The sequence below is a fragment of the Muscardinus avellanarius genome (assembly GCF_963383645.1).
Source record: "Muscardinus avellanarius genome assembly, chromosome: 10".
In the NCBI taxonomy this organism is placed as follows: Eukaryota; Metazoa; Chordata; class Mammalia; order Rodentia; family Gliridae; genus Muscardinus; species Muscardinus avellanarius.
Genome location: NC_137796.1, coordinates 90,193,279 through 90,214,897, shown reverse-complemented (window position 1 = coordinate 90,214,897; position 21,619 = coordinate 90,193,279). Strand labels below are relative to the sequence as shown.

At 50.6% G+C, this 21,619-nt stretch overlaps 2 protein-coding genes across 5 annotated transcripts in view; one reads left to right on the top strand and one right to left on the bottom strand.

The window, feature by feature from the left end:
- Window positions 1–132: 132 nt before the first annotated feature.
- On the bottom strand, window positions 133–17,381 carry CLN3 (CLN3 lysosomal/endosomal transmembrane protein, battenin; the record flags this gene model as incomplete). Of its 4 annotated transcripts, none has more annotated exons than XM_080703247.1 (15): window positions 133–252; window positions 345–485; window positions 3,810–3,903; window positions 4,028–4,083; window positions 4,178–4,246; window positions 4,329–4,375; window positions 9,979–10,094; window positions 11,742–11,885; window positions 11,966–12,038; window positions 12,521–12,606; window positions 12,708–12,787; window positions 13,288–13,359; window positions 14,588–14,684; window positions 17,113–17,191; window positions 17,318–17,381. In XM_080703247.1, 15 exons carry the CDS (start codon window positions 17,370–17,372, stop codon window positions 133–135), a joined length of 1,329 nt encoding a protein of 442 aa, XP_080559373.1. The 4 variants fall into 4 exon arrangements, with proteins under 4 accessions (XP_080559373.1, XP_080559374.1, XP_080559372.1 ...); XM_080703248.1 differs by having other exon boundaries at window positions 17,322–17,373; XM_080703246.1 differs by lacking the exon at window positions 13,288–13,359 and having other exon boundaries at window positions 17,322–17,367.
- A 1,983-nt stretch (window positions 17,382–19,364) lies between these two features.
- APOBR (apolipoprotein B receptor) overlaps window positions 19,365–21,619 on the top strand; it is a gene marked incomplete at both ends in the record, with an annotated part of 4,684 nt that continues 2,429 nt past the window's right edge. The window contains 2 exons of the mRNA XM_080703911.1: window positions 19,365–19,421; window positions 19,732–21,617. Of these exons, the coding sequence (XP_080560037.1) occupies window positions 19,365–19,421; window positions 19,732–21,617 (1,943 nt within the window). The remainder of the gene's footprint in view (window positions 19,422–19,731; window positions 21,618–21,619) is intronic.

The following is a 21,619-nucleotide window of genomic DNA, read 5'->3' as shown; positions in this document are numbered from 1 at the left end:
GAACAGGGCCTTAGCACTGCCTCCTTCCCAGCCTGGCAGGAAGGCGGCCAGAAGTGAACTTGTGGATGGGCTGGGGCGGGGTTGGGTGTCAGCCTGTCTGCCCACAGGTCAGTTTGTCCAACAGCCAGAGTGTCAGGGAAGACTGCAGAGGAAGTCATGCAGAGGTAAGGCCAGGACTCCCGACAGGGAGATCCCCAGGGTGTCCGAGATACAGGCGGCTGCCATGGCAAATTCTCGGTGCTCGTCGCTGGTCTAAGAAGACAGAGCAGGGATGAGGATTCAGGCCTAGAGGCTGGGCTCCCCGCCCCAGGAGGCCCCCCCATCCCTGGCTGGCTGGTGCTGACCTCCAGAGCAATGTTGTGGAAGGTGTTCACGTAGGCCGCACCGCCCAGGAGCCCCTCATACAGAATGATCAGGAAGACGAGGTAGATGCTTGGCAGGAAGGCCAAAAATACGTCCGTCAGCAGGAAGGCCAGGTTGAGGCACTGTGGGTACAGGGAGAGGGAAGGCTGAGCCTGGGAGCAGGGCAGGATGGGAAGGGAAGCTGGCCACCTCCTGCAGGGGCCCCTGGTCCTGGGAGATAGCAGGGAAGGAAAGAGCTGATCCACCTGGAGAAAAGCCCAGCACCAGCCAGGCCTGTGAGTGTCTGAGCCCTGAAGCAGGCCTTCTCGTACCCTAGACACTCATAGATGCATTCCTTCCCTCCTCTGCTCCAACCACTTTTTCCATCTGGAATGCTATTCCACCTGCCTTCACTTGGGACCTCAGCCTGGATCAGAGTGGCTCTCACTTCTGTGACCTTCTAAGGGCTCCCCGAACAGAGTGTGCCTCTCCCCCCATTTACCAGACTGAGACCAGTGGCCCAGAAGACAACTGCCAACATCTACAGCCATTCTTGTTCGTCACAAGTAGGGCATCTAGTGGGTAGAGGCCACAGGTGCTGCTAAACACCCTACAAGGTACAGGGCAGCCCCGGCAGCAAAGAATTATCTGGCCCCAAATGTTAAAGAGTGCTGTAGTGGCACACATCTGTAATCCCGGTACTTGGAAGGCTGAGACAGGAAGTTCTCAGGTTCGAGGCCAGCCTTAGCAATTTAGCAAGACCCTGTCTCAAAATTAAAAAAAAAAAAAGTGTTGGGTTTGTAGTCTTGAACCTGCAATCCTGTCTCAGCCTTCCAAGTACTGGGATTACAGGCATGCACCACCACGCCTGGCCTAAAGGTAATTTTATATAATATTTTTAATAATTTTGTGCATGAAACAAAATTTCATGATGTGGAACTTTCAATCTGTATTGTCATATCAATGTGGAAAAGTGGCAGATTTGGGAGCATACTAAGATTCAGATTTTCAGAGTAGGACTGCTCAGCCGGTAGTTGAAGTGTTTTGGGGTTTTTTTTTTTTTTTTTGGTGGTATTGGGGATAGAACCTAGGGGCATTCTACCTCCAAGCTACACCCCAAGCCCTAATTTTTATTCTTTATTTTGAAACAGTGTCTCACTGAGTTGCAGAGGGCCTCACTCAGTAGCTGAGGCTGTCTCAGCCTCCTGAATGCTGGGATGACAAGCCTGCATGACACGCCCGGCTCCTAGTTAAAGGTTTAACAGTTGCCCTCAAGGGCTGCTGACTTGTAACCTGGACACAATGCTGCAGGTCCTGTGAAATGCCTTTTGTTAGACTGCTGTAGAAAACGTGGTGTTTGTTCATCAAAAACTGTAGAGCGGCTTGCCACGGGTAGCCAAATTTGCTCATCAGCAACTGTTTAATGAAGTAAGTATCCCCTTGAATACACTGTACTTGCTTCAATGATTAAGCATCCAGAAACATTTTACATTTGTGTGTGTGTGTGTGTGTGTGTGTGTGTGTGTGTGTGTGTGGTACTGGGGATTGAACCCAGAGGCATTTTACCTCAGAGCCACACACCCCCATCCTATTTTTATTTTTATTCTAAAACAGGGCCTTGGTAAGTTGATGAGAGTCTCACTACTTGCAATTCTTCTGTCTCAGCCTCCTAAGTACTAGGATTACAGGTGTGCACCACCACACCTGGCAGCAAGACCCTGTTTCAAAAAAAAAGGCTGGCCGGGTGTGGCGTACCCTGAGAAATACACATTGCCTCACATCTACTTTATTTTATTTACTTATTGTGGTGCTGGAGATTGAACTAAGGGCTTGCTCATGCTAGGCAAGTGCTCTCCTACAGAGCTATACCCGCAGTCCCCAGCATCTGACTTAAAGATGAGGAATTGAGACTCTAGGAATTCCGGAGACCTGCCCCGAGTCACAGAACCGCGCAGTACAAAGCTGGAATTTGCAAGCTGGTCTGCTTGGCTCCGGAGGCCACACATTTTACACTCATCCCTGCTGACCTTTTATTTTTAGTTTTTTTGTGGTACTAGGGATTGAACCCAGAGCATTCTACCTTTGAGCTACATCCTTAGCCTGATTTTTTTTTTTTTTTTTTTTTTTGGTGGTACTGGGGTTCCTGGAAGCCCTTCTACCTCTGGCTACACTCCCACGGGTTACACTCCCAGACCTATTTTTATACTTTTTTATGTGGAAACAGGGTCTCTTAAGCCAGCAAGGCTGGCTTTGAACCTGCGTGATCCTCCTGTCTCTGCCTCCCAAGCGCAGGGATTACAAGCGTGCGCCTTAGCTTGTAAGGAGCCAAGCAGGCTCCTTAGCCTGGTTTTATTTCGGCTCCTTAGCCTGATTTTATTTCTTATTTGGAAACAGGGTCTCGCTAGGTTGAGAGTCTCTCTCCTTGCTGAGGCTGTCCTCAAACCTGCGATCCTTCTGTTTCAGTCTCCTAAGTACTGGGATTACAGGTGTGCACCGTTTTGCCCTGCTGACCTTTGGTTCCCACACTTAGAAATGCTAGTGTACAACCAAGCCACGCCTGTGATTTTAGTACTTGGACACCAAGACAGGAGGATCAGAGTTTTGAGGTCAGTCTCAGTAACTTAGCAGACCTTCAGCATATAAGCAAGAGACCCAGTTTCAAAATAAAAAATAAAATAGGGCTGGGAGTATACCTCAGAGGTAGAATGCCTCTAGGTTCAATCCCCATACCAGGAAAATAAAAAAGAAATACAAGCCGGACGTGGTGGCGCATACTTGTAATCCCAGCATTTGGGAGGCTGAGACAGGAGTATTGTACCCAGCTTTAGCTACTTAGGCCCTTTGCAACTCAGTGAGACCCTGAGATGGAACCCAGAGGCATTGACCTCTGAGCTACACCCCCTGTCCAATTTTTTATTCTTTATTTTGAAACAGGGTCTCACTGAGTTGCAGAGGGCCTCACTAAGAAGCTGAGGCTGTCCACAAACCGCGATCCTCTGGTCTCAGCCTCCCAAATGCTGGGATTACAAGTGTGCACCACCACACTTGGCTGAGACCCTGTTTCAAAAAATAAAGAATATATGGGCATGGTGGCGCACGCTTGTGATCCCCATTCTTGGGAGGCAGAGACAGGACGATCATGCAGGTTCGAAGCCAGCCTTGCTGGCATAAGAGACCCTGTTTCCAAATAAAAATATAAAAAATAGGTGCCTGGGAGTGTAGGCCAGAGGTAAAAGGGTTTCCAGGAACCCCAGTACCACACACACACAAAAAAAAAAGAATAAAAAATAGGGTGGGGGTGTCGCTTAGAGATAGAATGTTCCCGGATCCCATCCCTAGCACCACACACACACAAAAGAAAGAAATACGAATGTACAATAACTACTTCCTGCCGAGGAAGGGCGACGGCGGGGCCTGGGGACGCAGGGAGCCGGGTGGGAGTCAAGTGGGGGGCAGGAATCCGGTACCTGCAGCAGGGCCAGGGCCCAGGTGAAGCGGATGTGAAAACAGCGGAGAGAGGAGCGGGAGGCGAAGACGCCAGCCTGGTACAGCATCTGGTACCTAGGGGGAGGGAGACGGAGGGAGCTCCTCTGGGTGCCTACTGGGCAGGGCGGCCCTTGTCACCCCAGGTGCCCATCATCAAGGGGCCCTCCCGGCCCACCGCCACCTTCCCTTACTCTCTTACCAGCGGTACTGCTCGGCGTGACTCAGGGATGTGTTCCAGAAAAACAGGAGTTCAAACTGTAGCAAAGATCAGGGAGGAGAGGTGGGCGGGAATGTGTGGGGCCCTGGCCCAATCACCACGTCTGCAGGTCGCCCAGCACCCCATACTCACAAGGCCTTGGTTGATGAAATACTCGGCGAAGTAGACCAGCACCAAAGGGACAATGTAGCCCAGCAGGCCCTGGAAGAGGCAGAGGATGTCAATGGGAAGCCGGAGGAGGCAGCCACCACTCGTGGGGCACATCCGCAGCTGCTTTCCAAACCTTGAACACAGTCCACCGTTCCCGGAGGGAGAGGTTCCAGCCAGAGCCTGTGTGGGGAGGGAGAGAGGCATGGGTGAAGACTCAGCCTGGCATGCAAGAAGCACCCAGCAGATGCAGGGGAAGCGCACTTAAATGCCACTAGATTGTACACTTCAAAGTGGTTAAAAAAAAACGGGCATGGTGGCACACGGTTGTGATCTCAGCATGTGGTTCAAGACCAGCCTCAGCAACTTAATGAGACTTTCAACAACCTAGCGAGACCCTGTTTCCAACAAAAAATAAAAAGGACTAGGGGTGCCCAGGCATGATGGTGCAAGTCTATAATCCCAGTACTTGGGAGGCTGAAATAGGAGGATCACAGGTTCAAAGCCAGCCCCAGCAATTTAGTGAGGCTCTCAACAACTTGACAAGACCCTGTTTCAAAATAAAATAGAATAAGCCGGGCGTGGTGGCGCACACTTGTAATTCCCATATTTGGGAGGCAGAGACAGGAGGATTGCTCAGGTTTGAGGCCAGCCACACTGGCTTAAGAAACCCTGTTTCCAAATAAAAATATCTAAAAAAATAGGTCTGAGAGTGTAGCCCGGAGGTAGAAGGGTTTCCAGGGACCCCAGTACCACCAATAAAACAAATAAATAAATAAATAAATAAATAAATAAATAAATAAAATAGAATGCAGATACCAGCAAAAGCCACGCTCTTTCGGCATCTGCATTTTCACAGTTAATAGGCAAAATCTCAAAGTGAGAAATAAGCCCCGAGAGAAGGTGTGCTCGCTGGTCAAAAGCATCTTTCCACTTCTAGATATTCTTGCATAACTATTATTCTTCTAGTATTCTTTTAACTCCCTATACGAATTGCTCCAGTGATGTGAAATTAGAACTATGAATGAAATTGAGTCTGTGGAAATAAATTCTCTAATAATTTGTCTAAACGTCCTTGGCTTTGCTCAGTAGTAATGAAAAGACTGGCCAGAATTCAGGTACTGTGATAAGCACCCCAGCTGCAGCAATCACAAATGGCCTCCGACCTTCATCACTATCCATTAACTCCGGCAAAGTAGCTCAGTTCAAAGTAACTGTTTACCCTTGAAATCCTGCCTAGAGACAGAGAAAAACCTTGTGTGTGACCTTAAAGCAATTTAGTTGATAAACAACTTAGCTGCCCAAATACAATAGACCCAAAGAAAAAGACTGTTGACTGACCGCATAGTTAGAAATGAATATGACTAAATAAAGGACAGACGTTCTAAATATATATGTATGAAGGAAAGGAAATACCGTAAGAGTAAGAAAAGCATTTTTGCATGAAGAAGAGCTTATCATAAGAAAGTCCCAACTGGGAAAGAAAGGAATTAGAAAGTTAGAAGCAGGCTGCAGACAGTTTGTGACAGGGAAGTGGATTATTAAAGATGAGTAGGCTTTTAATAGGCTTGTTGTCTAAAGAAGAGTGCTCAGCAGTTAAGGAAATACATCTGACAATTAGAACTAAGAACCTTGTGGTGTTGTTTGTGATATTTTGTCTGCCAAACTGTGTTGTGAGTATGCTTAAGCTTTCAGATTTAGAAGATAAGATGCCAACACCTGAAGAAACTCCATCACATCCACCTGAATCACCACATTTCCCCACACTTGCTATATGAACTGAGCCCAAAAGATGGAAAAGTTCCAGGAAAAGTTAAAGAAGATGCCCCGAGAAGCTCCCAAGCCTTGACTATTCTGGGAGGCTGCCACCTGGAACTGCTTATCTGCAAGACCTTGGAGAGGAACAGGAGTTAATTCTTCGAGGGCCAACAGCCAGCTGAAAGACACCCACCCCCCTTGTTCTCTTAACTTTACTGGTGAAGGGTATAAATTTCTTGGGGTCTTTGTAATAAAGTGTCATTGGCTCAAGAAGCCTTTGTCCACCTCAGGTTCTTTCCAAAGCGTCGTCATTTAGGGACCTAAAGAAAATTTAGTCCCTAAAGGGAAAGAATCGCTGCACATAAGATTCTGCAGAACTCCACCTGCCTTTTGCCCCATCTTTCTGAGGATTTGACCGGGAGCGGACAATAACGACCCAACTGAGATTAGTCTGCAACAATAGAATATAAGGATGGGAGTGCAGCTTGGTGGAAGAATGCCTCTGGGCTCAATTCTCAGCACTACAAAAAAAGGGGGTGGGGGTGGGGGTATAGCTCAGAGGTAGAATACCTTGGGTTTAATCCCCAGTACAAAAGAAAAAAAATGTAGTTAAGATGGTCAACTTCAACTTCAGCTGGGTAGTCCTTTAACCGTAGTAAAGGACTGAGATAGGAGAATCGCAGGTTCATGGACAACCTCAGCAAGTAGCGAGACTCATCAACCTAGCAGGACCTTGTTCTAAAATAAAAATAAAGAATAAGCCAGGCGTGGTGGCGCACGCTTGTAATCCCCACGCTTGGGAGGCCGAGACAGGAGGATCGCACAGGTTTGAAGCTAGCCTCAGCTCCTTAGTGAGGCTCTCAGCAACTTAGTGAGACCCTGTTTCCAAATAAAATATAAAATAGGTCTGTGAGTATAGCCCGGAGGTAGAAAAGCCCCTGGGTTCCACCCCCAGTACCACCAAAAATATAATAATAATAATAATAATAATAATAATAATAATATACATAAATAAATAAAGAAAGAAAGAAAGAATAGACTGGAGGTGTAGGTCAGAGGTAGAATGCCCCTGAGTTCAATCCCCAGTATCACATACACAAAAAAAGGTCAGTTTTATATTATATGTATGTATTTTTTTTTTTTTTGGGTGGTGCTGGGAATTGAACCCAGGAGCATTATACACCCTTACCCTGATTCATTTTTTCTCTCTCTTTCTTTCTTTCTTTCTTTCTTTCTTTCTTTCTTTCTTTCTTTCTCTTTCTGTACTGGAAATGGAACCCAGGGGCATTCTACCTCTGAGCTACACCCCAGCCCAAGTTTTTTCTTTATTTTCTTTCTTTATTTTTTGTGGTACTGGGATGGAACCCAGGGGCTTTCTACCTCCAGGCTATACTCCCAGACCTATTTTATATTTTATTTGGAAACAGGGCCTCACTAAATTGCTGAGAGCCTCACTAAGTAGCTGAGGCTGGCTTTGAACCTGCGCAATCCTCCTATCTCAGCCTCCCAAGTGCTGGGATTATAAGCGTGCGCACTATGCCCAGCCTTTATTCTTTATTTTGAAACAGGGTCTCACTGAGTTGCAAAGGGCCCAAGTAGTAGCTAAGGCTGTTCGCGAACTGTGATCCTCCTGTCTCAGCCTCCCAAATGTTGGGATTACAAGTGTGCATCACCACGACTGGCTTTATTCTTTTTTTTTTTTTTTTTTTTTTTTTTTGCAGTACTGGGTTGGAACCCAGGGGCATTCTACCTTTGAGTTACACTCCAGTCCTATTTTTTTATTCTTTATTTTGAAACAGGGTCTCAGTGAGTTGCAAAGGGCCTCACTAAGTAGCTGAGGGTGGTTGCGAACCCAGATCCTCCTGTCTCAGCCTCCCGAATGCTGGGATTACAAGCATGTGCCACCACACCCAGCTAGTTTTATTCTTTATTTTGAAACAGGGCCTCACTAAGTAGCTGAGGCTGGCTACAAATCTGGATCCTCCTGTCTCAGCCTACCAAGTACTGGGATTACAAGCATGTGCCACCATATCTGGCATATTATATGTATTTTTACTATGATTTTTTTTTATTTTTTTATTTTTTGGTGGTACTGGGGTTCCTGGAAGCCCTTCTACCTCCGGGCTACACTCCCAGACCTATTTTTACATTTTTATTTGGAAACAGGGTCTCCTAAGCCAGCGCGCGCGGCTGGCTTCGAACCTGCGCGATCCTCCTGTCTCTGCCTCCCAAGCGCGGGGATTACAAGCGTGCGCCACCACGCCCGGCTTTTACTATGATTTAAAAAAAGGGTGCTGGTATAATTCAGAGGTTGAGCATTTGACTAGTTTATGCAGGGCCCTGGGTTCCATCCCAACTACTGTAAAAACAGGAAGAAAAAGAAAAAACAAAGTTAAGTCAGGTGTGTTGGCATGCCCTTGTAATCCCAGTACTTGGGAGGCTGAGACAAGAAGATTGAAGGTTCTCAAACAGCCTCTGCTACTTAGTGAGGCCCTTCGCCATTTAGTGAGGTCTTGTTTCAAAATAAAGAATAAAAAAATAGGACTGGCAGCCGGGCGTGGTGAGCACTCTTGTAATCCCCGTGCTTTGGAGGCTGAGACAGGAGGATCGCACGGGTTCGAAGCCAGCCTCAGGTACTTAGTGAGGCTTTCAGCAACTTAGTGAGACCGTTTCCAAATAAAATTTTTTAAAAAAGGTCTGAGAGTATAGCTCAGAGGTAGAAAGCCTCTGGGTTCCACCCCTAGTACCACCAAAAAAAAAAAAAAAAAAAAAAAAATAGGACTGGGGCTGGGTGTGGTGGCGCACGGTTATAATTCCCTCGCTTGGGAGGCGGAGACAGGAGGATGGCGCAGGTTCAAAGCCAGCCTGTTTCAAGATAAAAAAAGGTATAAAAATAGGTCTGGGGAGTATAGCCGGAGGTAGAAGGGTTTACAGAAACCCCGGTACCACCAAAAAAAAAAAAAAAAAAAAGGACTGGGGGTGTAGCTCAGAAGTAGAATGCCCCTGAGTTCCATCCAGTACTGAAAAAAAAAAGTCAGCTAGATCCGGGCAGTGTGTGCCTGTAGTTCAGCTATGCAGGAGGATCACTTGAGCTCAAGAGCTGGAGGCCAGCCTGGGCGACACAGAGAGACCCACCATCTCGAAAAACAAAAAGGTAACGCGATGATACCTCTTCATATCTCTGTGCGTCCAACAGACGCCCATCTGTGCACTCCGCCCCAGCCTCAGTGGCTCTTCCCTGTTTCTAGAACATCTACACTCATTCCTACCACCGGGCCCAAACATATGATGTTCCCAGTGCCTGGAACCCGTTCACCCGGACACCCACAGGTGACTTCCTGCCATTCAGATCTTAGCCCAAAGGTCACCTTCTCTGGAAGGCTCCTCTGAAGTGGAACCTTAAGAACACTGACTCCACGACCGGGCGTGGTGGCACAGGCTTGTCATCCCAGCATTTGGGAGGCTGAGACAGGAGGATCATGGTTTGCAGACAGCCTCAGCTACTTAGTGAGGCCCTTTGCAACTCAGTGAGACCCTGTTTCAAAATAAAAGAATAAAAAGTAGGGCTGGGGGTGTTGCTTGAAGGTAGAATGCCCCTGGGTTCCATTCCAGTACCACACACACACACACACACACACACACAAAAAAAAAAAAAAAAAAAAAAAAGAAAGAAAGAAAAGAAAAAGGAAAGAGAACCCTGAATCCCTTCCTGCTTTTCCTCAGGTGTATTTTTTTCTGTCACATCACCGTTTTCTGTCCTCCCAGTACTTATCAACATGTAAAAATAACTTTTTTTTTCCTGACTCATTGGTTTGCTTATGGAGTGTCCCATTTCCTCATCTGGGATGCCACTGTCCCCCAGGGTGCAGAATGTCTGGCACAGCCAGCTCTCCCTGAGCAGCTCCAGGATAGGTCATGCTTTGACCATAACTGATACACCCTCCTTGTGTCCCCCCTCAACTGTGTCCACTGCAGAAACTAAAACCCAAAAAGAGGACAGGACCTTGCAGAGGGCCTGTGTCTCCTACCTGACTTCTTCAACTCTGGGGTCTCAGTGCCGATCAGGGGCTGCCGAGCCGCGGTGTCTGCCTCGTCCTCCCCTCCAGGGTCCAGGATCTCAGGAGATGAGAGCAAGAAGAAATAGCTGGGGGAGCAGAAGGAAGACAGTCAATAAGCCCGCCAGCCTGGAAGCGCCCCCTAGAGGCCACTGCGTTACTTCTTCCCATTACATTTCATTGCTTCTGAAGATGGGTAGCTTATTACCTCTAGGGTCCCCCATCCTGGGCTGGAGAGTCTCAATTATGGACAAATGCTTCCTTCTCCAGCTGAAATTTCTCTCTTCTTCCCCTACTGGGACCTCATTTGACTGTTGGTTCGCACCAAGCAGGTCAGTTGTTTTCTTGTTGTTACTGTTCTAATTATTCTCTGATTACCACTTATTATATGTTCACTTTGTACTGGCCACAACTTCCCAAATGTTTAGCCACTTATGCTCAGCTTTATTTTATTCATTGTACCCATATTCCTCCTGTACGTAATTTTTCATTTAATGTTTTCCATTACCTCGAATTCCCCTTTTCTCCCTGGCCTTGTCTCAAACCATAGTCTGGCCGGGCGTGGTGGCGCACGCTTGTAATCCCTGCGTTTGGGAGGCTGAGACAGGAGGATCGTGCAGGTTCAAAGCCAGCCTCAGCTACTTAGTGAGGCTCTCAGTAACTTAGTGAGACCTTGTTTCCAAATAAAATATAAAATAGGTCTGGGAGTATAGCCCAGAGGTAGAAAGCCTCTGGGTTCTACCCCCAGCAACACAAAAATAAATAAATAAAACCATAATCTGCAAAAGTCATGGGCTCTATTGGCTAGTTAAAATTGTTTCCAGCCAGGTGCGATGACACAGACTTGTAATCCCAGTACTTTGGAGACTGAGACAGGAGGATCACAGGTTTGAGGCCAGCCTCAGCTACTTAGTAAGGCCCTCTGCAACTTAGTGAGACTGTTTCAAAATAAAAAATAAGCCAGGTGTGGTGGTACATGCTTGTAATCCCAGCATCTGGGAGGCTGAGACAAGAGGATCATAGTTCAAGAATAGCCTCAGCTACTTAGTGAGGCCCTTTGCAACTCAGTGAGATCCCTTTTTCAAAATAAAGAATAAAAATTGGGGGCCAGGCGTGGTGGCGCACAGTTGTAATCCCAGCATTCGGGAGGTGGAGACAAAAGGATCGTGGTTCGCGGACAGCCCCAGCTACTCAGCGAGGCCCTCTGCAACTCAGTGAGACCCTGCTTCAAACTAAGGAATAAAAAATAGGGCTGGGGTGTAGCTTGGAGGTACAATGCCCCTGGGTTCCATCCCCAGTACCCCCCCCCCCACACACACACACAAGACTAGGGGTATAGTTTGGAGGTAGAATGCCCAAATTCAATCCTTAATACCAAAATACAAAATAATAATGATAGTTATTATTATTTTCAAATGCACACAGAAAAAAGAAACTAAAGTGTACCCTGAGCCCACTTCATTCCCCTTGGGAAGCACACTACGCTGAATGGTTCACACTCTCCCCTCGTGAGAAGGCAAGGAGAGCTACTGCCGCTTGGTATGGGGAAAGCGAGGGTCAGGGAGACGGGGAACGTTTCCAGTGCCGCACAGCTAATAGGTGGCAACTCTAGGACACAGATCCCAGCCCGTCGCTGTCAGTCACATTCACGGCAACAAAGCGGCAGGGGCTAAAGACTGGGATGATGACCGTTCTCCCTCTCCCCTCCCTCCTCCTTCCGGCCCAGGGCTGCTCACCTGGCCAGCAGCAGGGCGGGGATCCCCAGCATGGACAGCAGGGTGTGCTGCGGGGAGAGGCCAGCCTGGGTGAGGCCCAAGTAGGACAGTGCGCCCAGCAGCCCTGCTCCTCCGGTGCCCGAGGACCACCAGGAGATCACAGCCCTGAGGAAGAACACAGGCGCTCAGGAGGACCGAAGCCAGCAGCGGGCTGGCCTCTGCCCTCACTCCCTGCCCGAGCTCACCTGGGGTAGAAGGCAGTGAGGGAGAGGAAGGTGACCTCTCCCAGACCGGATGAGATGCTGGCCAAGACCACACCTGGGAGGAGGACAAGCACAGAGGTGACCTTTCCCCAACAGCCCCAGTCCCCTAAGATGTATGACTGTGACCATGGCTGCATCAGCTCAGAGGGGCTGAAAACAGACCCCTTGGACAGGCTGGGTTCAGATGGGAAGAGGAGCCAACCAACCACGTCCTCTGTGTGTCCTTTCACAGAGAACAGAACCTCCACCCACCCAGTTATCAGGCCAGGAGCGAGGGCTCACCCCGATACCTCTTCCACCCGCCCCATGGCGGAGTCTTAAAGACTCTGCTCAGTTCAGTGTCCATCACTCCACCCATCTGCTCCACTGACCCCTTCAAATGGCCTTGCCTCCCACTTGCTGCTCATGGCAGTGCTCGCAGGCTTCTGAGGACCACAGAATCACTTCTAGCCTCTGGGAAGCTGGGGAGACTACCACCCCCGAACCCTCTGTTGAGCTCCCACTGGGCCCACTCATCAGTCCCAGAACTGCACTCACCACACAGGCTGGTGCCCACCGAGCGAGAAAAGGCCACCAAGACGAAGCTGCCGGCGGAACAAACCCCACTGACGAGAACCCGAGGGCTGCCGTGAGAGGGAGGGAGGTGGAAGGTCAGCCTCCGCCCGGGGCTCCCCAGCCTCCGGCCGCCCCGCTCCCATCACACCTGCCCTTCCCCGACCCAGACCTGTATGGCAACAGATGAAGGCCCAGCGGAGCCAGCAATTTGATGACGAGGGTCGGGAGGATGTCCGCCAAGAGCACCGCCTGGAACAGGAGGACAGACTCAGGCCCCAGGCCTCCCCAGGGGCGACCCTCCCAACCAAGTGGCCGAGGAGTCGGGAACCAGCAGCGAGACCTGCTACAAACACAGGCTCTGGAGTCACACGGCTCCGGTTCCGGTCCCAGCTCTGGTGCTCCTTCACCGTGTGTCAAGCCACTGACATCCATGAGCTTCTGTTCCCTCATACGGAAAAGGCGGATGTTTACAGACAGTGCCCAGCTCATAGGACTACCGTGCGGATGGGATGGTTAACATACACCATTCATGGGCAGGGTCCTGTAACTGGCTTCTGTCAAGCTACACACCCAGCCCTTTTGTGAGATTTTCTATTTTGAGACAGGCCTCAAACTTGTGATCCTCCTGTCTCAGCCTCCCAAGTACTGGGATTACAGATATGTGTCACGCACACCTAATCATGACCATCTGGATGGAAGGGTGAGGGTTTGGAGGGGGCCTGGATTGAGGGGGACAGATGGATACTCACAGCTGTGGAGACAGAATTGCAGTCAAACCGAGATGAGCTGTTATGGGGGGTGGGCATGGGGCTTGGGTCTACCTGATGGGAGAAAGCAAAGTCTTTCAGCTGGGAGGAAGGAGGGGAGACAAGGCCTAGTTCCAGCTCTGCTCTAACTTAAGGGATGGCTTTGGGCCAGCACTGGCTTCTTAGGACCTCAGTTTCTCTAAGTGCACGATGAGGACCATGGGAGGAGTGGGGGGTTCTATAGAAGTCTCAAACTAATAGCCCACAGGCCAAAGATGTCCCCATAAATAAACCCTGGGTAACACAGTCAAGAGATTTCATACAGACATTTGGGTTTTCTGAAAAAATCAGATCCTGGAGCAAATTTGCTGCTCTGCATGGACAGGTGTACCCACTTTCCCGCTCACTACACACAAAGGGTTCTCAAGTGGAGGCAGTTTTACCCACCAGGGAACATGTGTCAATGTCGAGTCATTCTTGGCTGCCAGGGGTGCTCCTGGCATCTAGTGGGTAGAGGCATGGGATGCTGCTAAACATCCTACAATTCACAGGATGGCCCGCAACACAGAACCGTCCAGCTGCAATGTCGGTATGGTCCAGGCAAAGAAATCCTGTCATAGACCATGGTCCTTCCCAATCACTTCTGTCTGCCAACCTGGTACCCATTATTCTTTTTTAAAAATTTATTTGCGGGTCTGAGGATGGAACCTGGGGTCATTCAACCTCTGAGCTACACCCCCTGCCCTATTTTTTTCTTTTCTTTCTTTTTTTTTCTTTTTTTTTTTTTTTGTGGTACTGGGGTTCCTGGAAGCCCTTCTACCTCCGGGCTACACCCCCAGACCTATTTTTACATTTTTTTTTTTTGAAACAGGGTCTCCTAAGCCAGTGCATGCGGCTGGCTTTGAACCTGCGCGATCCTCCTGTCTTTGCCTCCCAAGTGCGGGGATTACAAGCGTGCACCACCACGCCCAGCCCCCCTGCCCTATTTTTATTCTTTATTTTGAAACAGGGTCTCACTAAGTTGTGGAGGGCCTCACTAAGAAGCTGAGGCTGTCTGTGAACTGCGATCCTCCAGTTTCAACCTCCCAAATGCTGGGATGACAAGTGTGCGCCAACCATGCCCCCGGCTCCTCATTATTCTCTTAAAGACCCTTTCTGTCCTGAGTGTCGGATAGTCTAGGAGCTTTAGTTTCTTGTGCGTCCCACTGGCCACTTCATTTTCTGAGGTTTTAAGGGAGCCTGTGCTCTGGGGTGAACCCCCTTCTTGCCATAGACTGGTGGTGGTAGAGTGGGGCTCACTCACATGGCTCTGGTTCCCAGCTGTCCTCTCCTGTCTGAGGATGTCGTGGGCAGCGCTGAGCATCACCACGTAGGAGAAGTTGTTGCAAAGGCCCAGGATCCTGGAATGAGCAGGACAGAGCTTCACGACTTCTCAGGCGCACAATCCATCCATGGCCCTTGCAGACCTCTCCTTTACCTGTGCCCTTCACCAGACCTCATCTTTCAGTGCTGGGGTTACAAATACCGGCTTGGGAAGCCGAGTGTGGCAGCGCACGCTTGTAATCCCCACGCTTGGGAGGCTGAGACAGGAGGATTGCAGGTTCACAGCCAGCCTCAGCTACTTAGTGAGGCTCTCCGCAACTTAGTAAGACCGTTTCAAAAATAAAGAATAGCCGGGCGTGGTGGCGCACGCTTGTAATCCCAGCATTCAGGAGGCTGAGACCGGAGGATCGCGGTTCGCGGACAGCCTCAGCTTCTTAGTGAGGCCCTCTGCAACTTAGTGAGACCCTGTTTCAAAATAAAGAATAAAAAATAGGGCAGGGGGGTAGCTCGGAGGTCAAATGCCCCTGGGTTTCATCCTTAAACTAAACTAAAATAAGATAAAGAATAATAAAAAAAAAAATAGGGCTGGGGGTGTAGCTTGGAGGTAGAATGTCCTGGGTTCAATCCCCAGTACCACACACACACACACACACACACACACACACACTACAGGCTTTGGGCTCACAGACTTTGGGCTCACTTCCAAGCTCCAAGACCTCTCCCAGGAAGCTATCCTTAATCACTCTCTCCTCTGTGCATCTTGTGATTCAGTTCCCAGGAAATTTCTCACTCAGTGATACACTATGGTACAGTAAAAATACCCTGGGGCTTGAAACCCAAAAGATGGTTTATGTCCCAAGACGGCCACTTCCTTTTCAGTGGCCTCCATCTACTCATGTGTGAAATGGAGATATAAACTTCTCTCCTGACTTCCTTTGCAGAGTGCTGTAAGGGTCAAAATAATACCAAAGCCCTTATGACCCATGAAGAATGTGTGTGTGTGTGTGTGTGTGTGTGTGTGTGTGTGTGTGTGTGTGTGTGGAACCTAGGGGCATTCTACCTCTGACTTACACCCCCGGCCCTATTTTTGTTGTTGTTGTTCTTTATTTTGAAATAGGGTCTCATTAAGTTGCTGAGGGCCTCACTAAGTAGCTGAGGCCGGCTATGAATAGCTATCCTCCTGTCTCAGCCTCCCAAGTACTGGGATTACAATCATGCACCACCACGCCCGGCTCCCATGAAGGATCTTGTTCACTTGCTTTCATTTCCTACAGCTGGGCTATGTGATGGGGGAAAAACTGAGCCCAGTGTCACTATCTAAGCTCTCTACGTTAAAGCTAATACTAAAAAGACTTTCCAGGGCTTAATATCTGAATGCTTTTAGGAAGTAGATGAACTTTTAAAACAGTCTAGCAGTGATACATATATCTGAACATGCATTAGAAAATATTGGTGGGGATTGAACCCAGGAGCATTCTACCTCCGAGCTACACCCTCAGCCTTATTTTATTTTAAAACAGGGTCTCACTAAATTGCAGAAGGCCTCACTAAGTTGCTGAGGCTGTCCATGAACCTCTGATCCTCCTGTCTCAGCCTTCTGAAAATTGGGATTACAAGCATGTGTTTTTTGTTTTGTTTTGTTTTGTTTTGTTTGCGGCACTGGGGATGGAACCCAGGAGCATTCTACCTTCAGGCTACACCCCAGCCCTATTTCTTATCTTTTTTTTTGAAACAGGGTCTCAGTGAGTTGCAAAGGGCCTCACTAAGTAGCTGAGGCTGTCCGTGAACCTGGATCCTCCTGTCTCAGCCTCCCAAATGCTGGTATTACAAGCGTGCACCACCATGCCCGGCTTTTTTATTCTTTATTTTGAAACAGGGTCTCACTGTGTTGCAGAGAACCTCACTAAGTAGCTGAGGCTGTCCATGAACCACGATCCTCCAGTCTCAGCCTCCCAAATGCTGGGATTACATGAGTGTACCACTATGCCCGGCTATATATACATATTTTAAAAAAATGATCCCAGCATTCGGGAGGCGGAGACCGGAGGATCATGATTTGCTGACAGCCTCAGCTACTTAACGAGGCCCTTTGCAACTCAGTGAGACCCTGTTTCAAAATAAAGAATAAAAAACAGGGCTGGGGTGTAGATGAGAGGTAGAATGCCCCTGGGTTTCATCCCCAGTACTGCAAAAAAAATTATACATATATATATACACATATGTGTGTGTGTATGTGTGTGCGCGCGCATGTGTGTTTTAATATGTTGAGGCTAAGTTGGTTAGAGGAAAACATGAAGCCAATAATCCTCCAGGTGGTATGAGGATCCGGTGCAGATGGTAAATAAAGGAGTGTAATCTGGAATACTGACAGGCAGGCTCCGGGCAGACCAGTTCACTCGGTAAATGCTCAGGATCCAGCTTCTTTTAGCAGCTCGTCTCTCCCCCTCCCCACCCCCTTTTCCTGCTGTGACATTTTAACTTTTGCTGAACTCTCACGCCACTCACCAGAAGCCCACCGCATTCTTCCAGTGGGCACACCGACGATCCAACCGAGGGGCCTGGGGCTCAGGGGCGGTGTCCTCCCCTGGGGAGGAGAGAAGAGGGCAAGACCCCCACCCACTCGCAGGTGCACCACGCCCCTCCAGCCGCTTCCAAGCCCCTCACAGGGTTTTCGGGGAGAGGGGCGCTCCCGCAGGGAGGGCCAGAACACTCACTCTCGGAATCCGAGAGGCGCCGCCGCGAGCCCGCACGGCCTTCCATGGCATCAAGTTCAGGTCCCCCAAAGGGTCCAAAGCCAGCGAGTGTTCAGTGATGGCTCTGACAGGGCAGAAGAGGGTCTGCGACAGGTGAGAAGGATCAACGCCCCATTGCCGGTCCCAGCTGGGCTGTCTGCTGGACTCGCGCCCCGCGATCCATCAGGAGAACCAGGGCTCCATCTCGCGCCCTCCCACGCCCCACCCGGAAGACTCTACGCCCCCAGCCCCAAAGAGAGAGAAGCCCCTGAGCCTTCACCTTTAAGAGCAGCTGAGCGTTCCGCACCGAGTCGCAGGTTGGCGGGTCACGTGACCGCGGCCGCGGGTTCCCCCATCACGTGCGTGGAGGTCCTCCTTACTTCCGGATCGTCTTTCTGTCTTCGCTGTCAGCCTTCTCAGTTTCGAGGCGTGAGAAAGAGAGAGGCCAGAAGAACCCTGGGATCGCTGTTTTTAAACTGGGGCGGATGAGCGGAGGAAGCAGAGCCACGGTTAGCGGTATCTAAGGCAGTGCCAGAATATGCCAGCACTAGTCATGGCGTGGCTGGCTTCAGCCCGTCTGCCGCCCTTGCTCGCCAGAAACAAATATGGCCACTAACCACTTACCTACCTGTTTACCCTGTTCAGACTGGATCTGTCGGCCCGCAAAGACAACCAGCCTCGGGTCACTTATATGCTTATCTGTTGTTCTTACAAGTAAAATAAAGATAATATCCACCAATGGGGATTTCATGAATTATCTATTGGCAGTACCCAGGGCTTAAGAGATACCCTTTCCCAAATTATTCTAGAACCAAAAACATCAGAGAAGTTCTGCAACCCTTGATAAGAAAAGAGGCATAAAAAAATGTAAAAAGTTATGATCAACATTAGCCCTAAAGGTGACCATTTAACAATAAACAGATCATAGAGTCAGGGAGTCATTGGAAAGTCTTCTATCCTCCTGTCTCAGCCTCCATGGAAAGATTCCTGCCTCCAGGAGGGTGGTTAGACCAGATAACTACAAGGCCCAAGATTCCAATTCTGTGATCTCACCCAATTGCCTTAATAGGAAAGCAGGGCTAGGGAGGAGCAAAGGGAAAGTCACTTCACACAGTTCCAAATAAATCCCTTACCTTCCTCTAGGTGGGAAAGCAGAATCCTGACTTCTCTTCATCATGTTCTTCCCCTTTGAAAAACTCTGCTATGGCTTCAAACAGCCTGTACCTGGCTGTACCAGCTCTTTTCCACTACCAGGCCTCCCCTTAGGGTGTGCGTCCCAGGTCACTAGACCAATTAGAAATAGGGTCCTACTACCTACGCAGTTTCTGTGTGTCCAGAAACTCAGTGGCATTTCATAAAATGCCTCCGTGCTCCAGGAACTCACAGGAGGGTGGGAGGTAGACACAAATAACCACGGCATAAAGTTTAGCCAAGTCGTCGTTTGCAAGATTAGCGATAGATGACGGGATAGGCAGGATAGGCACCGGAGCCACCGTCCAGCCCCTTAGTCCTTTAGGGAAGCAGTAAAAACATGGAAATATGAAGTCAGAGCTTGTATCAGCCCCTTCCTCACTCCTACTCCTCGTCCCCAGGCAAAACAAGAACTAGAAACCCCAGCTTCCTCTCCCAGAGTGCCTGTGGCCTCAGACGGACGGAAATGGCTGAGGTGTGAACACAAGACCTGAGTCACTTGGGCTGCAGTTGCCACAGGTCCCCTCCTCCCCTCCGCTGTTCTGAGGTCTCCGGCTCCCACTTCTTTCTTTCTGGCCTCCCCTATCGCCCTTAAGCTCCAAGTGTGCATTTGAGTACCCTGGTGACGGTACCCATTTCCCCACCTAGGGTGGAGACTGCAGCAGACAAGGGGGAGGTGGGAGGTGGGAGGTGGGAGGTGGGCAGGGCCTGGGGCGGGGAGCGGCTGAGAGAGACAGGGGAAGAGGAAGTGTCTTAGGTCCTGGGGAAGACCAGCTTGTCTTGGAGGGTGGGGACGGTCATTGTCATCTTTCTGGACACACAGAAACAGACAGAATGGACTTCCTCCGGCTACACCTCCCTGGGCTGCATCAGGCCTTGAGGGGGGCACTGGTGAGAGGGGCAAGGAGATGCCAGAGGCTTTCACCCCGTTCCCTGTGCCTTTACCTTGCTCCTGTCTTTGAGCCTCTTCTCAGACTTGGGCTTCCTTTCCTAGGGCCTTGCCCAATCTTTTCTGGATTTCAATCTCCCATTTCCACAAGCACACCCCGCCCCCACCTCAGCCCCTTCTTATTCCTTCTGCAGATCCTGTTCTCCCCCTCCTCTCAGGCTCCAGAACCCATCTTTCTTTCCCTGGGTCCCCAGAGAAAGGGCTGGGCCTCCCCCGGATTACCTTTACCTCCCCACCTCCCATTTCTTCTAGGATTCCTTGAGCACCTTTGTGTCCTACCTCATGGGAGATGAGGTCCCCACTGTAGACAGGGAGGCACCGGCAGCCGAGGAACTGAGGGAGGTGGCTGCAGGAAGGCCAGGGAAGACTGTGGAGGAGGCAGCCCAGGAGGCCCTGGAGGGCCTTAGAGTTGGCCAAGGCGAGGGGGTTGGAGAGCCCAGCAGGCCTGGAGAGGCCGGAAGATGCCAGAAGGGAAGCTCAGCGGCCGACCAGACCTGGGGTTGGAGAGAAGGCAGCTCCCTCGGGGACCATGCAGATAGCCAGGACACTGGGGCCTGGGAGGCAGCCAAGGCCGGGGGCCAGGAGCCAAGTGTCCCTGCAGAGGCTGGGAAAAAGCGTGCCGCAGAATCTGGGGCTCAGCAAGACAGGATCAATCAAGCCCAGGAGAGGCAGGAGCCCGGTGAGCTGGAAGAGAACAGAAGGGAGGCGAAGAGAACCTGGGAAAGAAAGGAGGAGGAAGAGGAGGAGAAGGAGGAAGAGGTCAAGGCAACAACAGAGCTAGGGCTGGCCAGGGGGGCGGAGTCAGAGTGGACCTGGCACAGGGAGCCTGAGAGGAAGGCTGGTGTGCAGAAGGTGGCAGAGGACAGGGGGACAGAGCAAGTGGTTAAGGAGGCAGTTGCAGAAACTGAGGAACCCAGGGCCAGAGGGGATGGAAAGAAAGAAGAAGAGGTCGTAGTGGTGAGGGTTGGCCGAAGCAGAAGGGCACCTGATACCCAGGGCCCAGGAGCAGAGTTTGAGCACTGGACCACCTTGAGGGAGGAGGAAGCCTGCACAGCCGCAGACAGAGAAGAGGACAGTATAACCTCTTCAGGGACAGAAGAGGCCTGGACGGCCTCAGGCAGAGAAGAGGCCAGGACAACCTCTTCAGGGACGGAGGAGGCCTCAGGCAGGGAGGAGGCTGACCTCCCAGGAGTCAGGGAGGCAGAATATGGGCCAGTTCCAGGAGAAAGGATCCCAGAAGCTACTGGGAGAGTCTGGATCCTAGAGGAGGCCTCCAGAGGAGAGCAGGAAGAGGAGGTTAATGAGAAGAGAGAGGCGGGAGCAAAGTTTTTTCCTGAACAGACCCAGGGCCTGGGCACTGAGGAATTAGGAGAGGCAGCTGGGAGCCAGACAGCGGGGAAGGAGGCTGCAGGTCAGGAGTCAGAGGAGGAGGCCAGGAAGGGCTTTGAGGGCGAGGCCAGCCAGCATGGGAAGGAGGCAGAAGGGAGACAAGACTTAGAGATAAGGGCCAGTCTGGAGGAGGAGGAGGTGCAGACAGAGGAGGCCCAGGAGGAGAAAGGGCAGGCCGGGAAGGCTGAGCTGGCCCCACGCAAAGAGACCCCAGGCCATGCTGATGTGGAGGCAGCCCCAGAGGTCAGGCCAGAGGAGGAGTTTATTATGGAGGGGAGTGCGGAGGCTCAGAGGAGCCAAGAGGCCCTGGGGGTGAATTGGGGTGGCCCTAAACACAAGGTCACTGAAGGCCAGGACACTGAGCTGAGGGGAGGGGCCCCGACATCGGAGGAAAGACTGGGGGGTCAGGAAGAGCTGGGGAAAGGGCTAGGCCTGAGGAAGGAGGCTACAGAAAGGAGGCTGGAGGAACGACCGAGACCTGAGGGGTCTGCAGAAGCTGAGGTCCCTGAGGACAAAGGCTGGGAAAGCCAGACAATGGACATGGAGAGGACTACCCAGGAGGAAAAGGCAGAGGCTGAAAGTGGAGAGGAGGAGGCTGTAGGCGGCCAGGCACTGGAGGCCAAAGCCCAAGGAGGCTGGGAGTCCACACTGCCAGAGCACCCAGGGTGTGGGACTCAGGAGGGAGAGGCCTCTATAGCAGAGAACGAGGAGCTACGCGGAGATCCAGGGGCAGAGGAAGGGACGGTCAAGT